General features: G+C 35.9%; 1 protein-coding gene across 3 annotated transcripts in view; it reads left to right on the forward strand.

Moving 5' to 3' along the window:
• The window catches only part of SCYL2 (SCY1 like pseudokinase 2), a 59,471-nt gene extending 41,366 nt beyond the window's left edge, over positions 1-18,105 (forward strand). For 2 of the 3 annotated variants that reach the window (XM_029206040.1, XM_029206041.1), the window contains exons 11-18: positions 2,767-2,880; positions 4,142-4,274; positions 6,144-6,262; positions 10,559-10,659; positions 12,006-12,072; positions 12,210-12,305; positions 13,300-13,419; positions 14,844-18,105. In XM_029206040.1, coding sequence (XP_029061873.1) covers positions 2,767-2,880; positions 4,142-4,274; positions 6,144-6,262; positions 10,559-10,659; positions 12,006-12,072; positions 12,210-12,305; positions 13,300-13,419; positions 14,844-15,488 — 1,395 coding nt within the window. In that variant the 3' untranslated portion in view covers positions 15,489-18,105. The remainder of the gene's footprint in view (positions 1-2,766; positions 2,881-4,141; positions 4,275-6,143; positions 6,263-10,558; positions 10,660-12,005; positions 12,073-12,209; positions 12,306-13,299; positions 13,420-14,843) is intronic. The other variant, XM_029206042.1, reaches the window with a different exon arrangement.
• Positions 18,106-25,574: the final 7,469 nt, after the last annotated feature.

The following is a 25,574-nucleotide window of genomic DNA, read 5'->3' on the forward strand; positions in this document are numbered from 1 at the left end:
TATAATTTAGTTTGCGCTTTTTTTTCTCACTTTGGAAAATAAATACTTATGTTAAGAACATCTCACTGCATAAAAGGTGTCGTATTTAAAAGTTTATGGTCTCTTCACCAGTGCAAAGATTCTAGTAAAGAAAAACAAAGAATTTTACTTTTTTTTTTTTTTTTTGTGGTACGCGGGCCTCACTGTTGTGGCCTCTCCCGTTGCGGAGCACAGGCTCCGGACGTGCAGGCCCAGCGGCCATGGCTCATGGGCCCAGCCACTCCGCGGCATGTGGGATCTTCCCGGACCGGGGCACGAACCCGTGTCCCCTGCATCGGCAGGCGGACTCTCAACCACTGCGCCACCAGGGAAGCCCAGAATTTTACTTTTTATAAGTTATTGACCAAAGCTTTTTTTTTTTTAAATGTGAACCTAATACCACACATATAAGGTCACTTGTTTGACTCATTTCAGTCCTTATCTAAGTTTTCTTTTATTCCAAGTTGTGAAGTTGATGTTAAAAATTTTCCTTATAGCGTCATCTCTTGCTGCCTTTGTCCAAATGACGTGGAATGATTGGGGAAGGTACTTACTATTACTTTTAAGTGCTTTCCAAAGGAATTGTGAATTACAGCTTCTTGAAACGTTCCCACAGGCCCTGTGTAGTCTACCTGGTTTTATATTCAGTGAAATTAGGGAGGAGAGGGAGGATCGAGTGATGTGAAAGGTCATTTTTCTTCCTAAGAGGGTTATTTTGGCCAATAAGTTACCAGCAAGTATTTTATTAAAATAGTTAATACATAATTCAAATTGAGTTGTGCACTTTGCCAAGTTCTAGAAACTAGCTTTTCTGATATCATTCAATATAAGTGTTTAGTCACCAGTCCAATTAACTAGTATCAACATTGCTTGGTACGGGTCTGATAAAGTTAAAGCCTATCCAAGCTTTGGGAGAGAGAGCAAGAGCAAGAAACAAAAATCTTTTCCTCAAGCTTCATGCAAGTTAGAAGGCTAGGAGGTAACTTCTGAGATTCATTTTTGGAATGGTATTTTTAACTTGAAGTTTGATTAGAACTATTTAAGAGGCTAGAGAGAGTTTAGAAAAGCATTTGGAAAAGTAAAAGATGGTTTACAAAAGTTAGGCTCATTAGAGGCATTAATAGAAATGTATATGAGAACCAGTTTGTAAAATTATTTACCTTTAAATAAACGTAGAATATGTTTTCATTCTCCCCTCCCCACCACCAGTTACAGAGAAAGTAGAAAATAATAGGCAGAAGTTCCTGAGAATATGCTAATTGGACTTCCTTTTGTTTGTTTTGTTTTTTTCAGTCTCCTGTTCTTAGGTTCTTTACTCTGTCTCCTCCTATGGTTCTCCCCTCCTCTAGCTAAGTGATTTAGACATAATTTAAGATTTCCCTCTTTGTAACCTACTGCTGGATTATATGGCATAGTGCATGTGTGCAGTCAGTCTCTGTCTCTCTTTCACTCTGATATCAATTAAGGGCTGAACTTCCTTGTTCCCCTCTGGTAACAGGAACACAGTATCTCACTGACTGCTCATCCTTGCTCATCCTCTACCATCTGTGGAAAATCGTCCCTTAAATATAGTTTGTATTATCCTCAAGTTATATCACCTACATAATTATTATACTTCTGAATAGATATTAATATTAACTCTTTTCTTTCTGTCTGTCTTTTGGAAGTCTGGGGATAAGTTAAAGCAAATAAAATACTTGCCAGTATACTGATAACGGATTTTTAGTGGTTGATTCATTTCTATCTGCTAACCATAAATGAATGTCTTTAAGTTTACCAAATATCGTCAATAACTCCTTCCCTGATATACATTTATACCCCCATTTTCTTCAGTAATCTCTTTTTTGCTTTCCTACAAGGATCATTCTGCCTTATAAGATATCTGAGATTAGGTTCTTCAGCCAGTTAGTTCTCAAGCCATTTCCTGTTCTTTTTTTATCTCATTTAATCCTCCATCATCCCCCCTTTCTTCTGTTATCCTTGAAGTTCCCAGTTCCAGTCATTTACACTATGGCATGGCATTAAGTTAACAAGAACGTTTTAAATAACTTTTCCTGTTTCTGTCATTTATATTGGCTTTAGTTTCAGAATTTAGAAATAGTTAAAAATATAAAGGAAATTAAAATCCTCTGTTAGAGATGCCCACAGTTAACATTCCCAGATATATCCTTCCAGTTTTTTTCCCTAAGCCTGTAGACAGATTTTAAAAATGGGATTATATAATAGTATCTTATTGCATTTTATCCTTGATATTGTTAAACAGTCTTGAAAATATATTTTAAAATGTTTGTCTTATATCCATCATATGGATATATGTAACAGCTAAGAAATTCCTTATTTAAAGAGGAATAGTTTTACGTGACTTTATACTTGATTTTCCCTTGTTGTGAAAGATAGCAAAACTTAGATGTTACTTTTTTTTTAGATGTTCCTATTTCTAAAAATAAATGAAGAATTAATTGTGTTATCAGGGAAAGAAACTAGGAATGCGATCAGGGAATTTGGGTATATATGCTAGTTGTATGACCTAACGTGAATTTGAGCAAGGTCTTCTGAGCCTGTTTCCTCATCTGTAAGATTCAAAATTGATAATAAATATTTTTCTTTCAAACAGTTGTTGAAAAGGTCAAATGATATACCGTACATAAAAGTTTATTTCAAGCTATGTGACAAATTAGCCATGCAAATGCAAAATATTTTTTAGTATGTGAGAGTCTCTAAGATTGATCCAATTTATTTTCTTAATAGGAACTCTGTCTAAACATCATTCCAACCTTTGCAAATCTTATAGACTACCCATCCATGAAAAATGCCTTGATACCAAGAATTAAAAATGCATGTCTACAAACGGCTTCCCTTGCTGTAAGTAATCGCATATTAATTTTTGTTTTTCTTTCACGCCTCATTGGCTTAAATAATTTTCTTATTGTTTAATAATCCTTTTATAGTTTGTTCATATATTTTGTCATGGCTATAAGTAGACTATATATAGTACTATGAAAGTGAGCAATAGCTGTAGTTTTCCCTGATATATAATTTTACAGTATTCCATCCCTGACATTACTCCCTGTCCCCTAACTTTGAGTGCTTCAGTAGAAAATTTGAGTAATTTTTTTTCTTAACCCTTTTCTGCTTTAAGCCAGTTTATTTTTTTTCCATTGTTCTTGCAGAAATGTGATGCTTTTTGTTTTTTTTACCAACTAATTGTTTTCTGCTTTTCTTAATTTACTTTAAAAAAAAATAGTTTTATTGATATTATGATCCTGACTAAAAGTATTCTATCTTAACAAATTCTAGCTAAAAAAGTAGGGTGTGAAATATTTATCAAAATAGTCAAGAGAATATAGATATCACAATTGATAGAATTGTGATAAAAGAGCTCCTAAATATCAAGTTTTAGTAACTGTATTAAAGATGTATTTAGAAATACAAAACTTTATGTAGGACAAATATACTTTTCACATGTTGTTAAAATATTTAGTTTAAGAATGACTTGAACCTGAATTAGAGAAAAATACTGGAAGCCCAGTAAAATTAATCACTTGGTGGGAAAATTTAGTCCTTTTTTTTTTTTTTTTTTTTTTGTGGTACGCGGGCCTCTCACAGTTGTGGCCTCTCCCACTGCGGAGTAGAGGCTCCGGACACGCAGGCTCAGAGGCCATGGCTCTCGGGCCCAGCCGCTCTGCAGCATGCGGGATCCTCCCGGACCGGGGCACAAACCCGTGTCCCCTGCATCGGCAGGCGGACTCTCAGCCACTGCGCCCAGGGAAGCCCAAGTCCTTTTTTATAATTCAAATGACTCCAAGGAAATATTCTTAGCAAACAAATGTGTAATAAAGCTTTTCAAATCCTAATTATTTAAAAAGATATAAAATTAAAATCATTCCTTACCTTTAACTACCTAGTATCCTGGCAAAGCAATCAAAGATTCTTTCTGAAACAAGTCAGGGGAATTTATAAATATGTGAATTTTCTATATTAATAAAGGACGAGAGCTTTTAAACCTACTTTTATTCTTGAGGTTTTAACATATACCTATATGAAGATTATACTCATACTTAAAATATTTTGATCTAGATTGCAAAGACTTTAAATGACTAATTCAGTTTACCTCTTTTAATAGGTACGTGTAAATTCATTAGTGTGCTTAGGAAAGATTTTGGAATACTTGGATAAGTGGTTTGTACTTGATGATATTCTGCCGTTCTTACAACAGATTCCATCCAAGGAACCTGCGGTCCTCATGGGAATTTTAGGTAGCTGAAAACTTAATGTCATTTGATGCTACTTTGTTTTACAGTTATGCAAGTAAACTTTTCAATCTATAAAACCATTTTGTACTCTTTTCATGTATATAGCATTCAGTAACTGAAGAATGATGGGGTAAATGCCATGATATAACTTTTTCTTTGTGTTAATTTTAGCAAAAGTGGTAGTACTTGACATTTATAAAGGAATAAGATATTTGGGAATCCTGGCTTCACAGGTATCATGATAGCATGTAGTTTTCTCTATAAAATGGTACTAAATAAGAGAGGCAAACAAAACTACTTGAAATGCTGATACCAGTCTTAATAGTAATACCTGATGTTTATTTGGTACCTGATTTGTAAGAGGCACTGTGCTGAGTCTTTTCCCTGCATTACCTTATTTTGTCCTCTTCAAAATCCAATGAGATAGGTACTGTTATTTCTGTTTTACAGTAAGGAAACTGAGGCTCAGAGGGGTGAAGTAAGTTATTCAAGGTTATACAGCTGATAGCTGGTAGAGCTGGTTTTTAATTTAGATATGTTTAAGTCTGAACAAATATTTTTCACTGCTAAGTGATGTGCCAATGAAGCATTATTGGCCTTACAGCACATTCTATTCTATCAGCATAATTATAAATCACTCTGTAAAAAAAACTCTGAAATTACCTATAAATAGTTAAAGCCCAATCTGAAACTGTTCAGGGTCTGCTGTACTAATAGAGATAGACCTAGCTGTGGAATCACAGAAACATTAACAAGTTACTGAACTTGAAGTTCTTTGTTAGTTTTGAAGAAAAACTATGTTATTCAGCCATGTATCTTTAATACTTACTGTAGTGCCTGATTTATAGAAAGCCCTCAATAAATATTTGTAGAAATGGTCAGTAAGTAATCTGTTGTGGACCTCTGTAGACATAGAACTTTTGTGATATGGTATGAAACTTCTGAGCTCAAAGAAATTAGTCTTCTTGAGAAGAAGTTTGACAGAGTGGAAAGAGCCCTAACCCCAGTCCTGGCTATGACACTTCCTGGAGTGACTTTGAAAAGTTTCTTCATCTATCAAATGAGGATAAAAATAATATCATTATAGGAGTTTTGTGAGAATCAGTGAGACCAACTGAAGGGAAAGTAATGAGCATAGTGCCCTGCAAATAAGCATTTAATGGGCACTCAAAGTTATTCTTTGAGTATGTAAGTAAAGTGTGCATTAACAGCAGAATAACAGGAGATGGTGTGTTCTAAAGCTTTGGATTCTATACAAAACACTTATAACACAAAAGCATTCAGAGAATGAGGAGCAAACGTGCTCAGTTTACCAAATGAAGGCTTTGTGCAATAGGTGTATCAAGCAGGGTCCTGAAAGTTGAGTAAATAGGTAAGACAAGAGGGAAGGACTTGTGTGGAGTTGACTTAAATTATTAAAGTTCAGAGATGTTGAGTCTGATTGGTTAAAGAAGTGAATAAAGGTATAGGGCCTATACTTAGACACTTTAAATAGATGTCTCAAGTTTGAATGAGATGTCTGAAATATATATTTAGATTTGTTCAGAATAGAGAGACATTCTGTAGCCTTACTGCTGCACTGTAAGAACTGTATCTAGTTCTGATAGACTTTTAATTTTATACTATCATTAAATGTGTTCTTAAAACCAAAAGAATACAGGATAAATGTGTCATGGTATGTTAAATCTAAACTGACAGTAAAGCTGAAACCACCCTGATCCATGTATAAGAGCATCCTTCTTCTAAGCATTGATAAGGAAAAATTTGTAACTATACTGATTATCAAGAGATTTCATATAGATACACTGTTTTTCTGATTTCTATTGATTTGTGGTACTGAATTATAACATTTGTCTTACTCTTTTCTGTCAGGTATTTACAAGTGTACTTTTACTCATAAGAAGTTGGGAATCACCAAAGAGCAGTTGGCTGCAAAAGTATTACCTCATCTGATTCCCCTGAGTATTGAAAACAATCTTAATCTCAATCAGGTAGGAGTAGTTTTGTGCTTTATTCAATTTATTCAGCTTACTGTTTTCTTGGCATTGAATGTATAAATATATTACATATAAATTGGTAAAACAAGGAAAAATGTGCCAAAGAGATGAATGAAGAAAGTTTGTGGGTTCAAAGTAAGGAGTATGTGAGTTGGAAGGATGGATTATTGATTGGAGGCCTAATTGGGAGATAGTAAATGAGCAGAATTTTGAAAGATGTGTAGGATTGGGGACTACTTCAAATTTGGGACTGTGAAATTGACATGAACAAAGGGAAACAAAAGTATGTCTGGGCTGTGTATTCATTATTTATTGCTACCTCACAAATCACCACAACTTGCAGGTTTAAAACAACATAGATTTATTATCTCACAGTTTCTGTGGGTCAGCCAAGCCAGGGCATGTATGCTCTGCTCAGTTTCTCACAATGCTGCAGTCAAAGACTGAGGTCTCATCTGAATGCTCAGCTGGGGGAGGATCTGTTTCTAAGCTCACTCAATGGTCGTTGGCAGGATTAAATTCCTTTCAGACCCTTGAACCGAAGGCCTCACTTTGTTGCTTTCTGTTGGCTGGTTGCCACTGTGAATTCCTTGTTTCATGGGCCTCCAACACGGCATCATCTGGTTTCATCAAAGCCAGAAAGAGTCTGCTAGAAAGATGGAAGTTATAGTCTCTTATAATGTAATCAAGGAAATGCCATCCCATTACCTTTGCCATATTCTGTTGGTTACATGCAAGTCACAGGTCCTGCCCATGTTTGAAGGTAAGGGATTACAGAAAGAGTAGCAGAATGAGGAGATAATTGGGACCATTTTAGAGTCTATCTGCCACAGGGAATGAATAATACAGTTTGAGAGATACTTATAATATAATCAGGGAGTGATGATATTAAGATAAATTGAGACTAGAATAGGTAGACTTTCATTTTATTTTATTTTATTTTATTTTATTTTGGCCATGCCGTGCAGCTTGCAGGATCTCAGTTCCCCCACCAGGGATTGAACCTGGGGCACGATAGTGAAAGCCCTAGAATAGGCAGACTTTAAATGCTCATCTCGTTTAGGTATTTGAACTTTCAAGATGTGGTAAATGTTTGAGCAAAGGGACTATGTACTCAAAGGTTATTATAGAATTACCTCTGCATACTTCTATCACTGTAGTTGTCACAGCTATATACTTGTGTGTCTGACTTTCCCAGAAGGCTGGTTGTTATAGCTTATTCTTCATTACATCCCCAGTACTTAGTACAGTGCCAGAAACAAAAATTTTTATTGAATTGAGAGAAAATTTGAGGTATAGAGTAATGACAAGGCATTTTGTTCACCATAAAACTAATGTTTATTGATGTATAATGGAAAAGATGGGGAAGGGTTACTGTTTAACTGAGAGTGTCAGAAACGGATAGGCTGGCAAGGTTTGGAATTAAGGACTAAAAGTGAATTAGAGCAATGAAGGAAGCAGAAAGCTGAGAGTTAAGCAAGAGAGCTTTCGGCATAGGGGAGAGTGCTGAGTGAATGGAGTTTTCAAAATAGAGAAATTTGTAAAATTAATCAGGTCCAAAATTTCATTTGAAGTGGTAGGGTAAGCCCCTGAAGGTTTGTGTCTTTAGATTTCAGTTTCTGTCTTGATAATTTCTTCATATCTTGGATGGCAGGGTTGAAATTAGGATTGGCAAAAAGGGAGGATGAATATGGCATGAAAGGCATGAAGACTATCATGCCTAAGATAGTCTTCAACTTTTGGTCATTTCTGTTCTTAGTTCTCATATTTATGATTTAGGGTGTTTTAAAATATTCTCAAATGCTTATTTTAGAATATATGATTACATTTGAAGTGTGTTAGTTTTCTTCAGCTTTATGGTTGATTTTTTGGGGGGGCCTATTTTCATCAGCAGAAATATTTAGATTCATATCATCTTGTATTTTACAGTAGTTAGCATGGATGTGGTCTGCTTTCCTATTCATTTCATAGACAGGGTTCCTAATTCAAGACTGCCCTCTTCTGTCAGTTCTGATTTAAAATAATCTAAGTATATTATACATTATGTGAAAAAGATAAAGTAACTTAGGAAAATACATTTTTAACATTTGATTAAAAAAGAGAAAATACCATGCAGCAATCCAAACACAATCACAACTTGTGTTGGGGGACGGTTCCTATGACCACCCCCAGATTCAGTGATTCACCAGCAGGACTCAGGCCTCAGCCAATGGTTGTACTCACAGCTATGATTTATTATGGTGAAAGAATATAAAGCAAAATCAGTGAAGGGAGAAGGTTCATGGGGCAAAGTCTGGGGGGAACCAGGCTCAAGCTTCCAGAGTCATCTTTTGGTGGAGTCACACAGAATGTGCTTAATTTCCTGGGTAATGACTTGTGACAGTGTGTCTGAAATATTGCGAGCCAGAGAAGCTCATTGGAGACTCGGTGCCTGGAATTTTTATTGGGGGCTGATCAAGTGGCACCCCCTGCCTGCTACTCAAATTCCAGTTAGGCACAGTGAGCCACTATTATCAGTTAATGGTGGGAATCTCCCAAAATCTGAGTTCCTGGACACCAGCCAAGGGCCAACCTTGCAAGCAGGCTTTTCCGAGGATAGCCGTGCAGGCCTACTATGTTAATGCTGCAACAATATAGATGAATCTCACAAACATTATGTTGAGCAAATGAAGCCAGACACAGAAGAGGATCTACTGAATGATTCCATTTGTATGAAACGCAAAGACGGTTAAAACTACACTGCTAGAAGTCAGAATAGTGTTTTGTCATATGGCGAGGGAGGGTAGGAAATGACTAGAAGGGGGCACGGGGAAGCTTATGGCGTGCTGCCAGTGTTCTGTTCTTTTTCTGGCTACTGGTTAAATTCAGTTTGTGAATTTTTTGAGATGTGCCTTTATATGTGTACTTTTCTGTGTATGTTATATTTTGTTAAAAAGTTAAAAAATCTAATCAGCAAAGAGTCAGTCATGGTAAACAGCTAAGGAAACATGCCTTTTGTTACTCTTATGGTCAGACAGAGGATAAATGGATGATAGAGCATGGTTGAGAGGCAGCATAACGTAGTAGAAAAGAGTACAAGCTTTGGAGACAGACTTAGTATGAATTCTGATTCTGCCATATAAGTTATTTAGTATTTCTGAGTAAGTTGCTTTCTCTCTTGCTGAGCCTGAGTTCCCTCATTTATAAAATAGAAATATTAATAAATTTACTTTGAAGAGTTGTGAGGATTAATAAAATAGTGTATTTATAAGCACCCAGCCCAAAGACGTAGTTGCAAGATTTGGGGAGGGGAAGAAAGCAGTTTCTAGAGTCTTCCTGTAATATGTGGTATTATTAAAGTAAATTGTTTATGATGATCCTAAAGTACCATAAGAATTATTTAACTAGGGGCTTCCCTGGTGGTGCAGTGGTTAAGAATCCACCTGCCAATGCAGGGGACACAAGTTTGAGCCCTGGCCCGGGAAGATCCCACATGCCGGGGAGCAGCTAAGCCCATGAGCCACAACTACTGAGCCTGCACTCTAGAGCCCACGAGCCACAACTACCAAAGGCTGCGCACCTAGAGCCTGTGCTCCGCAACAAGAGAAGCCACCACAATGAGAAGACTGCGCACCGCAATGAAGAGTAGCCCCTGCTCACCGCAACTAGAGAAAGCCCACGTGCAGCAACGAAGACCCAATGCAGCCAAAAACAAACAAACAAACACATAAATAAATTTAAAAATTATTATTTAAAGTTTAACCAAAGCTTAAACTATGTTTAAATTAGATATACTTTATGAATTTTAATTATTTGGAAGTTAGATTATGTATATTTAATATTTCTGCTAACTTTTTAGAAAACAGGCTTATTTTAGCCAAATGTCATTTTTATAATGATTTGAATAAAGAGTAATTTTTTATGCATTATTAAGCAGATTGTTTTCAGATATGCACAAATTTAGATGGTCATTTTTGGATTAGTCTAGAAAAATCAATATGTAATAACTGCTGGAGTTGAATTTATATAAGACTGCTGAATAATAGCTGTTAGGATATAAAACTTATTGAGAACATGTTTTCTGGAACTTAAAAGTCTCATCAACTATATCACCACCATACAGAGATACTGTAAAAGCTTGCTATGATATATTGAGCTAAAATATACTATTCTTATGTCATCAGTGCTATGAGTGGGTCATATTCTGATAAAAATAGAGAATATTATGAATGACTTGTTGAATTATTTTATTAGATTACCTTTGTGGCTAACTTGAAACATTATAACCATATCAATTTCTTATTACACCAGTTCAATTCCTTCATTTCTGTCATAAAAGAGATGCTTAATAGATTGGAGTCTGAACATAAGACTAAACTGGAGCAACTTCATATAATGCAAGAACAGCAGAAGTAAGTAGGTTGCATAGGAATTGCACATGGTCCAGGAGTGACATTAAAGTTATGTCATGGTTGATTTTCTAGAATACGGACTAGAAAAATTGAAGGATTTCAATTTGACTATATGTAAAGCATATAAAAATTTTCCAACATATTAAGTTGAACTGAGTTTAAATAGAATGTTGTTGAAAATCTGATGTCATTTCTGAATACAGAAGCATAATAGGATGTAACCCTAGCGTTTTCTCTACATAAAGAAAATTCTGTTTCTAAGAAAATCTCTTGTCACATTAGCTACTGGCATTGTAAACTCAGGGTGCTGATTGCCAAGAGCACCACTTAAAAATATTTTTCAAATCTGTGAAATCCTGGTGTTTTGATTTCTCCTTCTTTTTTCTCTAACCCCAGAAACAGTTATAGAGAATTCATTCCATATGTAGTACCACAGTGTGTACCTCTTTTTTTGTTTGTTTTTAGGGAGGATTTTCTAAATTATTTGCAAAATACTAGTATTCAGAGGAAGAGGGGAAGGGTAAAAATTATTCAGTGGAAAATGCCAGTTTTTATGATCACATCTCCACTGTATTCTTTGCTCCAGAGGCAAAACATGATTTTAGGATTCCTGTTAAAGTTTAATCCTGAGTCAAAGACATCTGAAAATCAGTAAAATTGGTATCAATCATGAGCCAAGTCCCCCAAAAGAAACTTTTTAGGTTCTGCTCCTGTGTAAGATGAAAGCTTTATGGAAATAAATACACAAGGTGTAGAATGATGTGAAATAGCCCTTTGTATGCACTAAGTATTCTGTGATGTATATATTTATCATGTTTAATGGATTGACTATATTAACTTAGGAACCCTGGAAAATAATCTTTAAAAATTACAACAGAGAGAAATTTTCTATGTATTCTCTTTTTCTCCTTCCTATCTATACCTTACTTGTTTTTCAAGGCATAGATCTTGTCCACATCACTTATTCAGTGATTATAGCATTTATTGTTAGAATCACAGATTCTGAACTTAATCACATTAAGTTCCCATATCATATCTTGTCTCTCAGTGAGCTGTAAACTCTCCTATGGTAAGAACCATGCTTGCCTGGTTTTATGACACTAAGTTCTCCAGTAAATCTCAAATGCTGAGCTTTAAAAAAAAGACATGTGTACAAATGTACCTTTTGGGGGCAAGCAGACATTAATAGTAGTAAATAACGAAAAAGATTATGACTCTCCTTAAAGAATGAAGTTGCAGTTTTTTTAGATTGTAGTAAATTCCATGTGGATGAACTATTTTTAGTACAAGCATTTTTAAAACATACATTTCTTTTTATTGCATGTCATAACTCAACTCTCTCACAGATCTTTGGATATAGGAAATCAAATGAATGCTTCTGAGGAGACAAAAGTTACAAATGTTGGGTCTCAGGTAAGAAGATATTTAGATTATTCTAATTTTTGAAAAAAAATGCTTGATAGTGTGCTCCATTTCGGGGGCCTCTGATCTTTAAGCAGTAAAATCACAATCTTGCACGTCATTCAGCTGGTTCACTTTTTGTATTTCAGCATATTGACAAAGTCTTTAACAACATTGGAGCAGACCTTCTGACTGGTGGTGAATCAGAAAATAAAGAGGATGGGTTACAGAATAAACATAAAAGAGTAAGTGTCTTTACTGTTCTTTTAGTACTCGTATTTATATTATATAACTTCTAAAACCACATATTTTTGTTGGGAAATACTATTTAGCTTAATAAGAAACATTCTTTAATTATCTTTATGAAATTTAAAAGTTATCAGTGGGTCATGCATGACCTGACTCATGTTGAGAATAAACATGCTTAAGATTTTTAACTTCCTTTATTATTCAGTCTCCCATGTTGGTAACATTTCTAGGTTGCCTGACTTCTTTGTCCTTTCTACTGTACTTTGCTGGTCGCATCCCTTGATAAATTCTACAGTGTCTCTTCTCTGATTCTGATTTTGAATAACAAACTTTAAAATGATACTTTCCAATTGAAATGTTGGTTAGCATCTGATATAAAAAATATGTCAGTTTTGAATTTCTGCTGAGGGCAGTTTTCTTCTGTTTATTCAACAGATATGAGTACCTGTATGTGTAGAGCCAAGGAACTACTAGACATTGTGGTTTACAAAATTTGTTAAGAGGACATACTGCGAGCTTATAGGTTGGCAAAGTTGATATCAGAAAAAGACAGATGTTGAATTTGATGCAGACATTAGCAGTGAAAGAAATTGTTCACGTTAAAAAAAAAAGTTGTTTCCTTTTACTTAGCTTTTTGATGAGTTTCTAAAATATTTTTAGAGTGAGCTAGAATCTCCCAATTTTATAAAATGATATCACCTAGTCATATTCTCATTGTCTGGAAAAAGATGATTCTAATGAATGGTTTTAAAATAATAATTTTATTATTATTTTCATACTGGAAATAGTTTAGCAGGGATCCTGTGAGTTTCTACCTAAAGTTAAATTTTACCGTAATTCAAAATATAACTTATGCTGTGGCAATCACCAATACAGGAGTAGTTTGTAAACTACTTGGTATTGTCAGACATACCAAAAAGAAATCTTCTGTTTTACAAATGGAATTATGAAAGTTGTCAGTTAATTTTTTTGGTTTTGTTTTGTTTTCAGGCATCACTTACACTTGAAGAAAAACAAAAATTGGCAAAAGAACAGGAGCAGGCACAGAAGTTGAAAAGCCAGCAACCTCTTAAACCCCAGGTGCACACACCTGTTGCTCCAGTCAAGCAGGTCAGAGTTCATTTCTTTTGCATAATTCAAGCATACTACACTTTTTTTTTTTCACATCTTTATTGGAGTATAAATGCTTTACAATGTTGTGTTAGTTTCTGCTGTACAACAAAGTGAATCAGCTGTATGTATACATATATCCCCATATCCCCTCCCTCTTGAGCCTCCCTCCCACCCTCCCTATCCTATCCCTCTAGGTTGTCACAAAGCACCGAGCTGATCTCCCTGTGCTATGCAGCAGCTTCCCAGTAGCCATCCATTTTACATTTGGTAGTGTGTATACATCAGTGCTACTCTCTCACTTCATCCCAGCTCCCCCACTCCCCGCAAGTCTGTTCTCTACGTCTGCATCTTTATTCCTGCCCTGCCACTAGGTTCATCAGTACCACTTTTTAGAATTCCATATATAAGGCATACTACCCTTAAGGAGTAAGGTAGTATAGAACTTAGTCTACCTACTAGTGTTTTATAAAAATGTGTTTCAGAAAATACTTTAATGTGTAATTTCTAAGAAGTATGGGCATCAAGAATTTTCCAACAACTCCTCAGTAGCCTGCCTAATATATAATGTTTTGTAATAGTACTTGTTACCAACAAAGAGGAAGCTAGATTAATGGGAGGGTTCTTAAAAAATATTAGGTCTATGGTACTAATTCAATGCTGCTCACTTTGAAATGACCAGGAATATATATTCATGCATTTATGTAGTTTTGAGCAAAAAGCAATTTTCAATTTTTAGCTTTTTTGTTATAGTCATGTTTGTGACTTGATTTAGGAATACTTACCTATATGTCCTGACCAGTATTTATTTCCTGCTATGGTCCAGGCAGTGTTCTAGGTGCTGGTGTTAGAGCAGTGATTAAGGTCTCTGCTGATAGAAAGTTTACACTATTACTGATTGCAGAAATTACTTTATCTTAAAAGCTTTCTTTAAATTATTTTTTTGTTGTTGTTGTTGCCTCTTAATCATTAAATTTCTTCCTCTGGGAAAAATCTTTGTGAGCCAAGAGGCAAAAATAAAGTATTTTGTAGGTACTTAGAATAGAGAAAATAAATTTCCACAAAATTTTCATGAAATTCAAAATACAAAAATAACAGAATATCCTTGTCTGTAATACAGATCTAACGAGAAAAATGCAATTCTGTTTTTTGGTGGAGGTGCAGCGAGAGAGACAACATTTCATTTAATTGGAGTTCAGAGTTGTGTTCCCTATCATCAGATTGATTACAAATGTTCATCCTTAAAAAGCCTTACAAAAATATGTGGCAGGCTGGATTTGGCCTGTGAGCTGTGGTTTGCTGTCTTAGTGTAGACTATTGAGCTTAATTTTAACTGTCCTTTATAATAAAATTTATCAAATGTTTACTAATTTTTAAGTAATTTGGAATTCTTGGAGATAAAGTAATTTCCTCATATTTTTCAGACTAAGGACCTGACAGACACATTGATGGATAATATGTCATCTTTGACCAGTCTTTCTGTTAGTACCCCTAAAATTTCTTCTTCAAGTACCTTCACTTCTGTTCCTTCCACGGGCCTTGGTATGATGTTTTCTACACCAATGGATAATACAAAGAGAAATTTAACAAACGGCCTAAATGCCAACATGGGCTTTCAGACTTCAGGATTCAACGTGCCAGTTAATACAAACCAGAACTTCTTCAGCAGTCCAAGCGCACCTGGAGTGGCCAAGATGACATTGGGAACACCTTCCACTTTGCCAAACTTCAGTGCTGTGAGTGTTCCTCCTGCTGGTACGAAGCTGACTCAGCAAAGACCCACAGATATGTCTGCTCTTAATAATCTCTTTGGCCCTCAGAAACCCAAAGTTAGCATGAACCAGTTATCACAACAGAAACCGAATCAGTGGCTTAATCAGTTTGTGCCTGCTCAAGGGTCTCCAGGTGTGGGTAGTTCGGTAATGGGAGCACAGACGCACATGATAGGACAGTCTGCCTTCGGTGTGCAGACTAATCCTTTCTTTAACCCGCAGAACTTTGCACAGCCGCCACCTACTATGACCAGTAGCAGTTCAGCTAGCAGTGACTTAAAAGATCTTTTTGGGTGAGGTGTCATGCTCCTGTTTTTGAAGGATCACTTCAGTTTTAATCATGGGTAAGCTGATTTACATCTATATAATTGGATTGGAGGAAGTACTTCTGTGGGAAAGTGAATGGTCTTGTCTGACAGAAAAAAACCTGTTGTCATGCCAGCATAGTAGTTGTATGGACTCTTTAACAGTTGAGGTTTTTAAAGCCTTGAGGATTTTTTTCCTCTTACCAACTCCTCTTCAGGTTTTTAAAAGACCCAACCCATATCAATCTCAATGAGAAAAAAAGACACCTGAGTATCTTGAATAGCAGAATTTTTAAATCAAATGTTTATTTTGGCTTGTAAATCTTGGTGTTATTTAAAAAATTGAGTTGATGGTAATTGCAAGTTTCATCTGTTAAATACTACATGGTACACAGTCTGCCTTCACAAGTCATTAGTCTTCATTTTTACTATGTGAAAAATCTTGATGCTGTATTGATTTGTTTGCATTTAGTGTGACTGAGTGAGAAAATGATAAGCCTAACGAAAAGGATCGGGTCATTTGCTTTTCCAATCTTATTACTTCTCAGATGAACTAATGTTTAGTGCAAAAGACTGAGCAAATACTGCAGAATTTAACTTAACCTTGATTTCATTGGTTCAAACTAAGGCATTATTAACTATCATAAATGCAAACTAATCATTGTAAATTATATTTTAGCATGGTCTGCCTCAGATAGTAATGTTTTTTTCTGCATTTACTTGGATATGTTTAGAATCACTTTTTTTCCTACTGTATCACAGACAGAAGAGGTATGTACTGATTTGTACAGATATTTGACAAAGCCCTCTGATGTGCTTTCCCTGACTACTGCCTCCATATTTCATTTTGAATTCAAACTTCTGAGGTTGCAGCACATATGAATTGCATTTTCAAAAGGAGATTTGTAAGAATTAAACTATATTTAATGAGTATACTTTTGAGATTTCTGCTGTATTGTTTCAAATGTAATAAACTTTACTTCTCTAAAAATGAGCACTTGTATCTTCTGGCTACTAACAGATTAATTTTCAGCTTGACACGTTATGATAACGTCTGACTTCGTCAGTTACTGCATCTGAAGTTTAAATCTTCTCTAGGAGTTTCAGGACCCTTTGTTCGAACATTTTTATGTCCATAATTAGCCATTTTTAGGAAAGAAAGAATAAATTCTTCTAACAGGAAGCATGCTTTCTTTTTCAAGACCTTTCTCTGATATTTTTCTTTGATTTGCTGATTAGTCAACCATGGAATCTTATGCTATAGATGTCATTTGTATTTCGTTATATTCCATCATTATGTTATAACTTTAAACTGATCTTTCAGAGAACTATAAATGTATTATAATCTCAGCCATAGAGTTTGTGGTTTTTAATTATCTGAAACCAGCAATCATTTAAAATAAGTCATATGAAGTTTAGTGTGCTGACACTACATTTATTCATTGAAAAACTACGTATACACACACTGAACATACAGTACTTGATTATAAAATTTAAGTTGATAATATTGCTGGCAGCATTCAATAAGAGGGTATGTTAAAAAATAAAAAGTAGCTTAACATCTGGTTTCTGTATGAGCTGTATTTTGTTACATGGTTTTAGGAGAAGGACTGATAGGAATGCTAAAGAAACTTTTCCAAGAAATGAAAAGCAGTAGGAAGAGCAGATGTTTTTGGCAAATACATTCATACCTGCACCTGATTATTTGTCTCGTTCGTAACACAATATCTATCTTGAGAAAAGTTTACATAAGGAATAAAACTGCTTAACATTGAAGAATTTTTCTTCGTAACAATTCAGTAGTCACAGTTCATTAGGAAATTGCTTTTTATTTTGTAAAATAACTTTGTCAGTGTTGAACTCCTAATTAGAAGGAAAACTTAATAGAACAATTTATATAATTTGAACTTCTAAATATAAAAATAGATTATTTGAAAAAAATATGTGATTCTTGGGTAATTTTCACATCTTGAAATTTGTTCATTCATTGAGGTAACGATGCTACATTTTTAGAAGATTTTCTACACTTTTTTCTTACTTTCTTGAAGGTATTTTGTTTAAATCATTTCTATCACTCGAACTGTTACCCTCGCCTTTTTCTGTTGTGAAACTGCCTCTAAAAAATAGTGCTATTTTTAGGCTTGTATTTCTCTGTGAACAAAATTTTCAAAGTACTAGATAGATCACCTTAAAATTATTGTAGATATTGACGGCATTTTAAGTCCTTTGTGCTTAGAGTAGAAAGTTAGTAGGTTAAAAAGCACCTGGAGACAAAAATTACAAGAAAGATTCCCTTTTATTTGAATTGGTTCTTTATTCTCCTAATGCTAAAGTGTGTGATATATTTAGAGGATGCATAAAAAGAAATGGAAATAGACTATGTACTTGGCTGGGGTTTGTTTGTTTTGTTTTGTTTTTATTTTGGAACGCTTATAACCCTCTTTTCACCTGAACAAGTTAAGGAAATAGGTTTTTGTTATTGTTTTTTAACCTGTAAAATACCTCACATGGTTGCTTTTACATATTAAGGGAAAAGGTATATGTGAAAGTACCTGATAGCAAGCACAGAGTATGCACCAAATAAATTTCGGCTTTGACGAAACTTTCCACATTAAGTTGTGATTTCATGCTTTGTTATTTACTGGTCTTGAAATAATTTTAGAACAAAGCAAATCTGTAAGAATTCGAACTGTATAGGATTTTAAGAGATTATTTATGTTGCTGGCTTTCAAGCTATAACTGTGACAGTAAGAAATATATCTTACATTACAAACCCAGTATATGAAATTTATACCTGAAACAAAAGTTTCAGAAAATCTTTGATACATATAGTGTACTCTGTTTTTTTATTATATCCTACTAATTAAAAAAAAAAAAACTGGTTACAATCCCTAACAAGATTTCATGATATAGTTTGAGTAAAACTTAAATAATTCAACACCATGCAGATGTAGAAACAGAGGGTCAGAGATTTACATGCCCTAACCCAAGAAAGTTAGAGCCAGGAATAGAAGCTAGATTTTTTTTTTTTTTTCTGATCTGCAATCCCATGCTTTCTACCATTATATCTTTTATTGTATGAATTCTGGAGTTGTTTTGTCAAAATGTTTTAATATAGTAAGTGTTATGTGTTCAGTACTTATTTGGTACCATAAATATATTTACATTGGAAAAATTGTCATTGAAGAGGAAGAGGGAGATGATAGAATGGAAATGTTCGTGGTCAAAATCAGCCTCTGGGCTGCTTCTCTGAATTGTGGATGAGATGGTTGGGGAGCCAGGTTAGCAGTGTTTGCAGTACCCAGACATGTAGTAGAATTAAAGCATATAACCTTGAGGAGGGGGTGGCATAGTGGAAAAAGCCATTTCACCAAAATGGAGCTTGTTAGATACTAGAAACTTCTATCCAAAGCAGCCAAGTTGCTCTAGCCACTCAGAGAGGACTTAACTACCTGGAGTGCAGAACACATACGTAATTTTAAATTTCCTAGTAACCACATTAAAAAGTAAAAATGGGGCTTCCCTGGTGGCGCAGTGGTTGAGAGTCTGCCTGCCGATGCAGGGGACACGGGTTCATGCCCCGGTCCGGGAAGATCCCCCATGCCGCGGAGTAGCTGCGCCCGTGAGCCATGGCCGCTGAGTCTGCGCGTCCGGAGCCTGTTGCTCCGCAACGGGAGAGGCCACAACAGTGAGAGGCCCGCGTACAGCAAAAAAAAAAAAAATTGATACAAAATTTAATGATATATTTTACGTTCTTTTTTGTACTTAGTCTTGAGATCCAGTGTATATTTTACACTTAGGACATATCAATTCAGGTTAGTCACATTTTGAGTACTTGATAGCCACGTATGACCAGTAGCTCCTGTGTTAGATATGTAGGTATATATGGAAGGTCAGACGCCAAAAGAGTGAACTCTGGCAGTTATCAGTTTACTGTCTCCCAGCTCCAAATCCATCCTTCTCTGCCCTGCTTTGTGATACTCGAGCTGGATCCTGTAAACGCATCTCCCTTGCCAGCTTGGCAGAATGTTAGGCTTCGTCGGTAGAGGGTCCTGAAGTGGCACTGCAAAGCAATAGCAGTAAGAAGTCACTTCTGGATTCTGCTTCTCCATTTTTATTCACTGCAGGAGCCCGGCAGCCCCAGCAGAGGACCCCAGCTGTGCCTCAGTCACACTTTCCCGCTTGGGAGCAGCTCCAGTGGGCTGCTTTCGGCCACTCCCTCAAGCAGCTGTCTCCCACTCTGGCCCTCTGACAAATCTCTTCACCACTGGTGGCTGAATGTACCTGTGGAAACCATGCCTTCGCCGAAGAAGGCGCTCAGCTTGAGGGGTTGGAGTGGGGAAGAGAGCCTCTCCTAGTCTTTAGTTCCTTAATTTTCTTTTTACTTTCTCCTAGCCTAGAGGTAGTAGCTGCCTTTTTTTTTGCAACTGCTACTTCTGAACTCCTTAGAGTCCTTTTTTATGCCTTTTAAAGGCTTAAAAGGACTAGTAACTTCTACTAGTTGACAATTCATTAAAATTTCCCTGTTCAAATGTCTGGTTTTGTTTCCTAAGCTTACCTTCACTGATAAGACTCCTCAGTCTATTAAGCCATTTAAAAATGGGGCCAATATGAAATAAGTCAGACAAAGACAAATACAAGTATGATTTCACTTTTATGTGGAACCTAAAAGACAAAGGAAAAAAGAAAACAAAACTCACAGAGAACAGATTGGTGGTTATCAGAGGGGAAGTGGATTGGGGTAGTTGGGCAAAATAGGTGAAGGTGGTCAATTGTAATGTGACACATTAACTAGGCTTATTATTGTAATTATTTTTTAGTGTATACAATAATTGAATTATTAAGTTTTACACCTGAAACTGATATGTTATAAACCAGTTTTACCTCAGTAAAAAATAAAAAGTTGTCCAAAAAAAAAAAAAATGGGGCCATAGGATGGATATATGCGCTGCTAACAAAAGCTATAGGGAATTGTATATATGTAGCCTATATTAAAACTTTCCTTTCTAAAAGTTCTTTTGAAATGTGCCTTGAGTGGAAATATGATTTAGCTACTCTATACCTATTTGAGCAGTTCCAATTTTCATCTTTCTTTTTTTTTTCCTGTATTTTGGATATATGTTCTTTCTGTGGTGGCCTGGGTTGCTAGGAAACCCAGTGTTTGGCTTTCATATGAGAATGAGACTCTAATGTCCAGAGTTTGCATGTAGGAATCAGCATTCATGCAGGTCCCTTCCGAGTCCCTGCCAGTTTTACTAAATGCAATGATCAAACAAAAGTCAAATATGGGGCTTGTCCACGGGCGCATTAGGAGCATAGAGTGCATGGACTTTGGAGCCAGATAAAGTTGGGGTTTGGTGGGGGGCATATTTTTTTGGAAATTTCAAGCTAAAATTATAGCACTTATGCTCTATGGAGGTGGGATGGGTTGCTTTACACGTTTGTTCAGTTGGAACAGATCCAAAATAGTTTTTAAGAAAATCTTGTCTCTAACAGTGGGTGCTCTTAGGATCACTTTTGTGGAGAGATGGAAAGGCCTCTCACTGAGTGGTATTCTCCTTAGACTGCTCCAGTGTCAGAAGGGGATGGCATCTTTATCCCCAGCTCCAGTGATCATACAGACGTGCCCCTAATCAGCAATGATATCTGTACCCAGATACTTGTCAGAGAACAACATTTAACTGTCTATTGCCCAACATTCAAAATCTCATTTTTGAGAAAGTTTTATGGAGGAGGCCCAAAATTGAGTAATCCATCCATTTCTTTAGAAATTCTGAATGAAATTAAACCCACTGTGGAGACCTTTGTGCCTGGGTTGCATTGTTTTGGCCACACATCAATTTCTGTTACTGCACTTGGCTTTGGGCTGTATTATGAAACATATTCATGCCAAGGATGATGCTAGTTCACTCTAACATAAAATAGTTTCTTTGAGGATCCACAGGAGAAACTTCAGGTTTCAGATCAGGAGTAAATGTGCTTCTAAGCAACTAGTTTGCCCTTATCTTTTAAAGTCTGAATAATGGAGCAAATCACATATTAACAGCTTGGAGGTTCAGGCAAATTTGCAGTCCACCTGTAGCAAATATATAGGACATTAATAGTATGCATTGTTCAGTACTTCTGGCTTTATCTGATTTTTTTAATTCTTATTTCTCCTTTGCTCTGATTTCCATTTAAAAAAAAGTTTTGTATTATGTTCTTAGAAATTCTCATTTTGGGACAAGGTAAAGTGTAAATAAGTATATGGAATGAATGAGTTTAAATCTTGTCTCTTTCACCAACTGACCAGAATAAGTTTTATCAGCTATAAAATGAGGATCACGTCTTACAGACTCATTAGGATTAAATGAAATAAACGTGTGTGAAGCACCTGACAAGGCTCCTGACCTACTGTAAGTACTCGATAGATATCTTCATCTTGCTTATGATGGACATAGGCCTCTAAAATAATATCCACTTGAATGAAGAGCAGATACCTCACCTTGTGTTATTTGAATATGTTTATTCTTCAAAAAATAAGCCAAAAATAGGTTATAGGCTATGAGATTCTTGGGACACAAATAGTAATGAGATGTAGGCCATGTCATTAAGGAATTTGCACTGTGGTTATAAAAGGTAGCTGAGTAAGCTGACAATTACAGGACAGTGTGGTATATGCTGTGATAAATCTTAACATAGGAGGGACGGCCAACCTAGGCTAGGGGAGTGGGGAAGACTTCTTTAGAGGAGATGGGCCCTGAGCTCAACCTTGCAGGGAGCCTTTTAAAAATTGTTTTTGATGCTATCAAATGATTAGTTAGGATTTACATTTTCCCAAATTAAGCTGGACACACTGGGGAGAGGATTAGGGTAGGTAACTCCCAAGGTCCTTTTGAATTCTGAGATTACATGAAAATTGCTTGAATTAAGGAAAGTCTGGTCAAATGACTTGATGACCAGGAAAAGTGGAATTAATGTTGGCTGAGTAAGCCAGGGATGACACCAACACAAGGAATAAAATAAGTGAGGAATATTGTTATTTTTTAAGTAATAATTTATGCTTTGTTGAACATTTCAGAAATTTAAGAATCCACACGTGTGAGTTTAATAAACCTACTTTAAAACAGTGGCTGGTGGATTCCCTGGCAGTCCAGTGGTTAGGACTCTGCGCTTTCACTGCCAGGGTTTGGGTTCAATCCGTGGCCAGGGAACAAAGATCCCGAAAAATAAAATAAAAACGTAAAACAGTGGCTGGCTTCTGGGGGAAAAAATGTCTGGCATAAATAAATTTAGTCTATAAACCACCAGAAGATGTCACTATCTCCCAAGTAGTAGTCCATTACATTAGCTCCTTTTCATGTACATTTTTGAACACGGACAGACTGTGATAGATTGATGTCTGGCTTGTAATATTGAGTCTATGAGAAGGATAGGACCTCATAGGAAATACTTGTCAAAGGTGTGTAGGTTTGTTCCATCTTGATTCTTGATGCCCTAGATATGTGAACCCTGTTCTCTACTTCATGTATTGAAATTATCTGGACACTCTGGTTTTCATGTGTGCTTTCAAGAAAAATTAAGGTGGTGAAAAATCCTCCAAAATGTACTCTCTGATCTTGACTTTCTCTCACATTTTCAGGTTTCTTTATTATTATCCAACCGCATTTATTAAATTATCAGATTTTCTGTGTTCTATCTTGGACACAATCTAAGATATCCTTGAATCTTTTTATTTTTAAGTCAACTTTCATGGTGCGTAAAGCAAAACTGGAACATATTTCCACACTGTAATAATACTGGATGAAATGAACCAGTAGTTCCCCAGTTACTCAGAAGTACGGATTTCAGACTGTCTGAGCCAGTATATACCAATATATAACAGGAAGTAACACATTAAAGAAAAATAAATTATAGCAAGAAAACAGGCTCAAAAATTGATCATCAAGTGTCTTGTGCTGGGGGCTCTGGGAGTGGGATTCTCCAAGATAAAAGGTTAATAATTTGTTAAAGGCAGCCAGTGACAGCCAGCAGATGAGTAGATGGGTATGATTTCTGCTTCAGTTCTGCCCCAAACCTCAAAAAAACTAAATACATCACTTGTCTTCTCCATGCCCGTTGGTTTCAACAGTGAAGTGGAATAATCTGCCCAACCTCGTTCTCTAGGTAGTTAAAACCTCAAAGGAGCAGTGAAGAATGAAGTTAAAGTGTTTCATAAATATAAGGAATTCATGTAAATTCTTCTATGAAAAATACAAAATACTCAAATTATTCCATGCTGTGTAAAGACATCCTATATTTCCATATTTTGATTGTTTGACTTTATTTAAAGTTTTCATTAATAGGGAAAATTTGGGAAATGTTTTTCATTGGGAAAATTTTTAATTTTCATTAATTGGGAAAAATATTTAAGCAGTTACATTGATGAACTGAAAATAGAACTTGATATGTTTCTAGGGTGTCCATGTAGGCAGCCTTATGTTTGCAAAGAATTATAGAGACATTTATTTAATAATGGTATAAAATTATGTTCCTATAACTTAGGAACATAGAGCCAAATTAATTGAATTCCAGTACCCAGCTCACAGTGAGCTGAAATGTAATGGGGCTAACTATGCTTTATTGTGGGCTGGAAGCAGTGCTGTATAATGAAGTGAGCATTTGTAATTAATTGGTTTAAATCCTGGCTCCACCAAAAAACTATGTAACTTTGTAGCTATGTAACCAAAAACTATGTGACTGTGTAACTTATTGAGTTTGAGCCTCAGTTTCCTAATATGTAAAATGGAGATAATATCTGTTTGGTCATTCTACTTTGTCATTTCTAGTTTTTCGTTCTCCCTTGTATGAAATGAGATCAGGAAACTCAAGTCAGCAAGACAGATAAGGAAGCAATGACTGCAGAATGGGATAAAGGTACCCATTAGCCTCCCCTTAGAAGGGCGGTCTTATCAGCCTTGGGTGGATGGTGGCAATTTTAATCCAGGGGCTCGTACGTCAGTGTTATATGTGAAATTCTCTTTATTTTGCTATTGGTTTGCCCTATTTTTTGGTGGAACTTTTTAGTGAAAGCAAACAGATTAGTATGTAATCTCAAAAACCAGCACCCTGTTTTATTTCTAAAAATTTCACTCTTACTATCACAAGCTTACCTATACAGTCACACCTCTGTATCTGTTGGGGGGGGGTTCTAGCCATCCCCCCCCGGTAACCCCCACAGGATGCCAAACTCTGGGACGCTCAAGTCCCTTATCGGCCCTCTGTGTCCACAGATGAGGAACCCATAGATATGGAGGGCCGACAGTAATTAGGTGCTCAGTGACGTTTTTAAAGACACAAGGATTCTGAATACATCTTTCCTGAGTTGTTATGTTAAAGGCAGTCTTTAGTACCCACAGTGGGACTTATAGGATCACAATGTACTGTGTATTGTGGTGACACAAGCTCAGGAAATGGGCTTAAGGACCTAGTCCCCAATCTCCACATTCTACTGGCCAGGTTACCTTGGGCAAAATTGAGTCTTGGTTTCTCTACCTGATTATTTGTTACACAGGTGGTTGGGAGAATCAAATGAGATACTTGAACGTGTTGTATGCACATTTGACTATTAATAAAAGAATATCAAAAATAGAAGTGCAGTGAAAAAAATCAAGTTTTATATACAACTATAATGATAGTTATCAACAATATACAAATTTTAAAGGATTGGGAGAAATACTGGATAAAATAGAAAGTTTTATGTTGGTATTAGTATGTTATGGGGACAGGGGGAGAGGAGTATGGAATTGGGGTGTAGAATGGGGCCTAGAAAAGCTGCCACAGAATTCAGGAGAGAAGGAGCCTCAGGAAGATTAATTTTCTTCATTACCTCTGTTTCCTTATGAAGTTTCTTATCCTAAAAGGTGAATAATTAGGTCATTAGCTTTGAGCCTGTTTAAAATTCTCCACCTAACACTTTGATTGGGTTTGATGAAACTATTTTCTTGAACAAATTATATATATATGTGTGTATATATATACATACACACACACACACACACACACACACACATATATTTTTGTCTAGGTAGATTAGAATGACTTGGCTAACAACCAGCTT

Source organism: Monodon monoceros, unplaced genomic scaffold (assembly GCF_005190385.1).
Source record: "Monodon monoceros isolate NGI ecotype Baffin Bay Population unplaced genomic scaffold, NGI_Narwhal_1 Super_Scaffold_6, whole genome shotgun sequence".
Classification (NCBI taxonomy): domain Eukaryota; kingdom Metazoa; phylum Chordata; class Mammalia; order Artiodactyla; family Monodontidae; genus Monodon; species Monodon monoceros.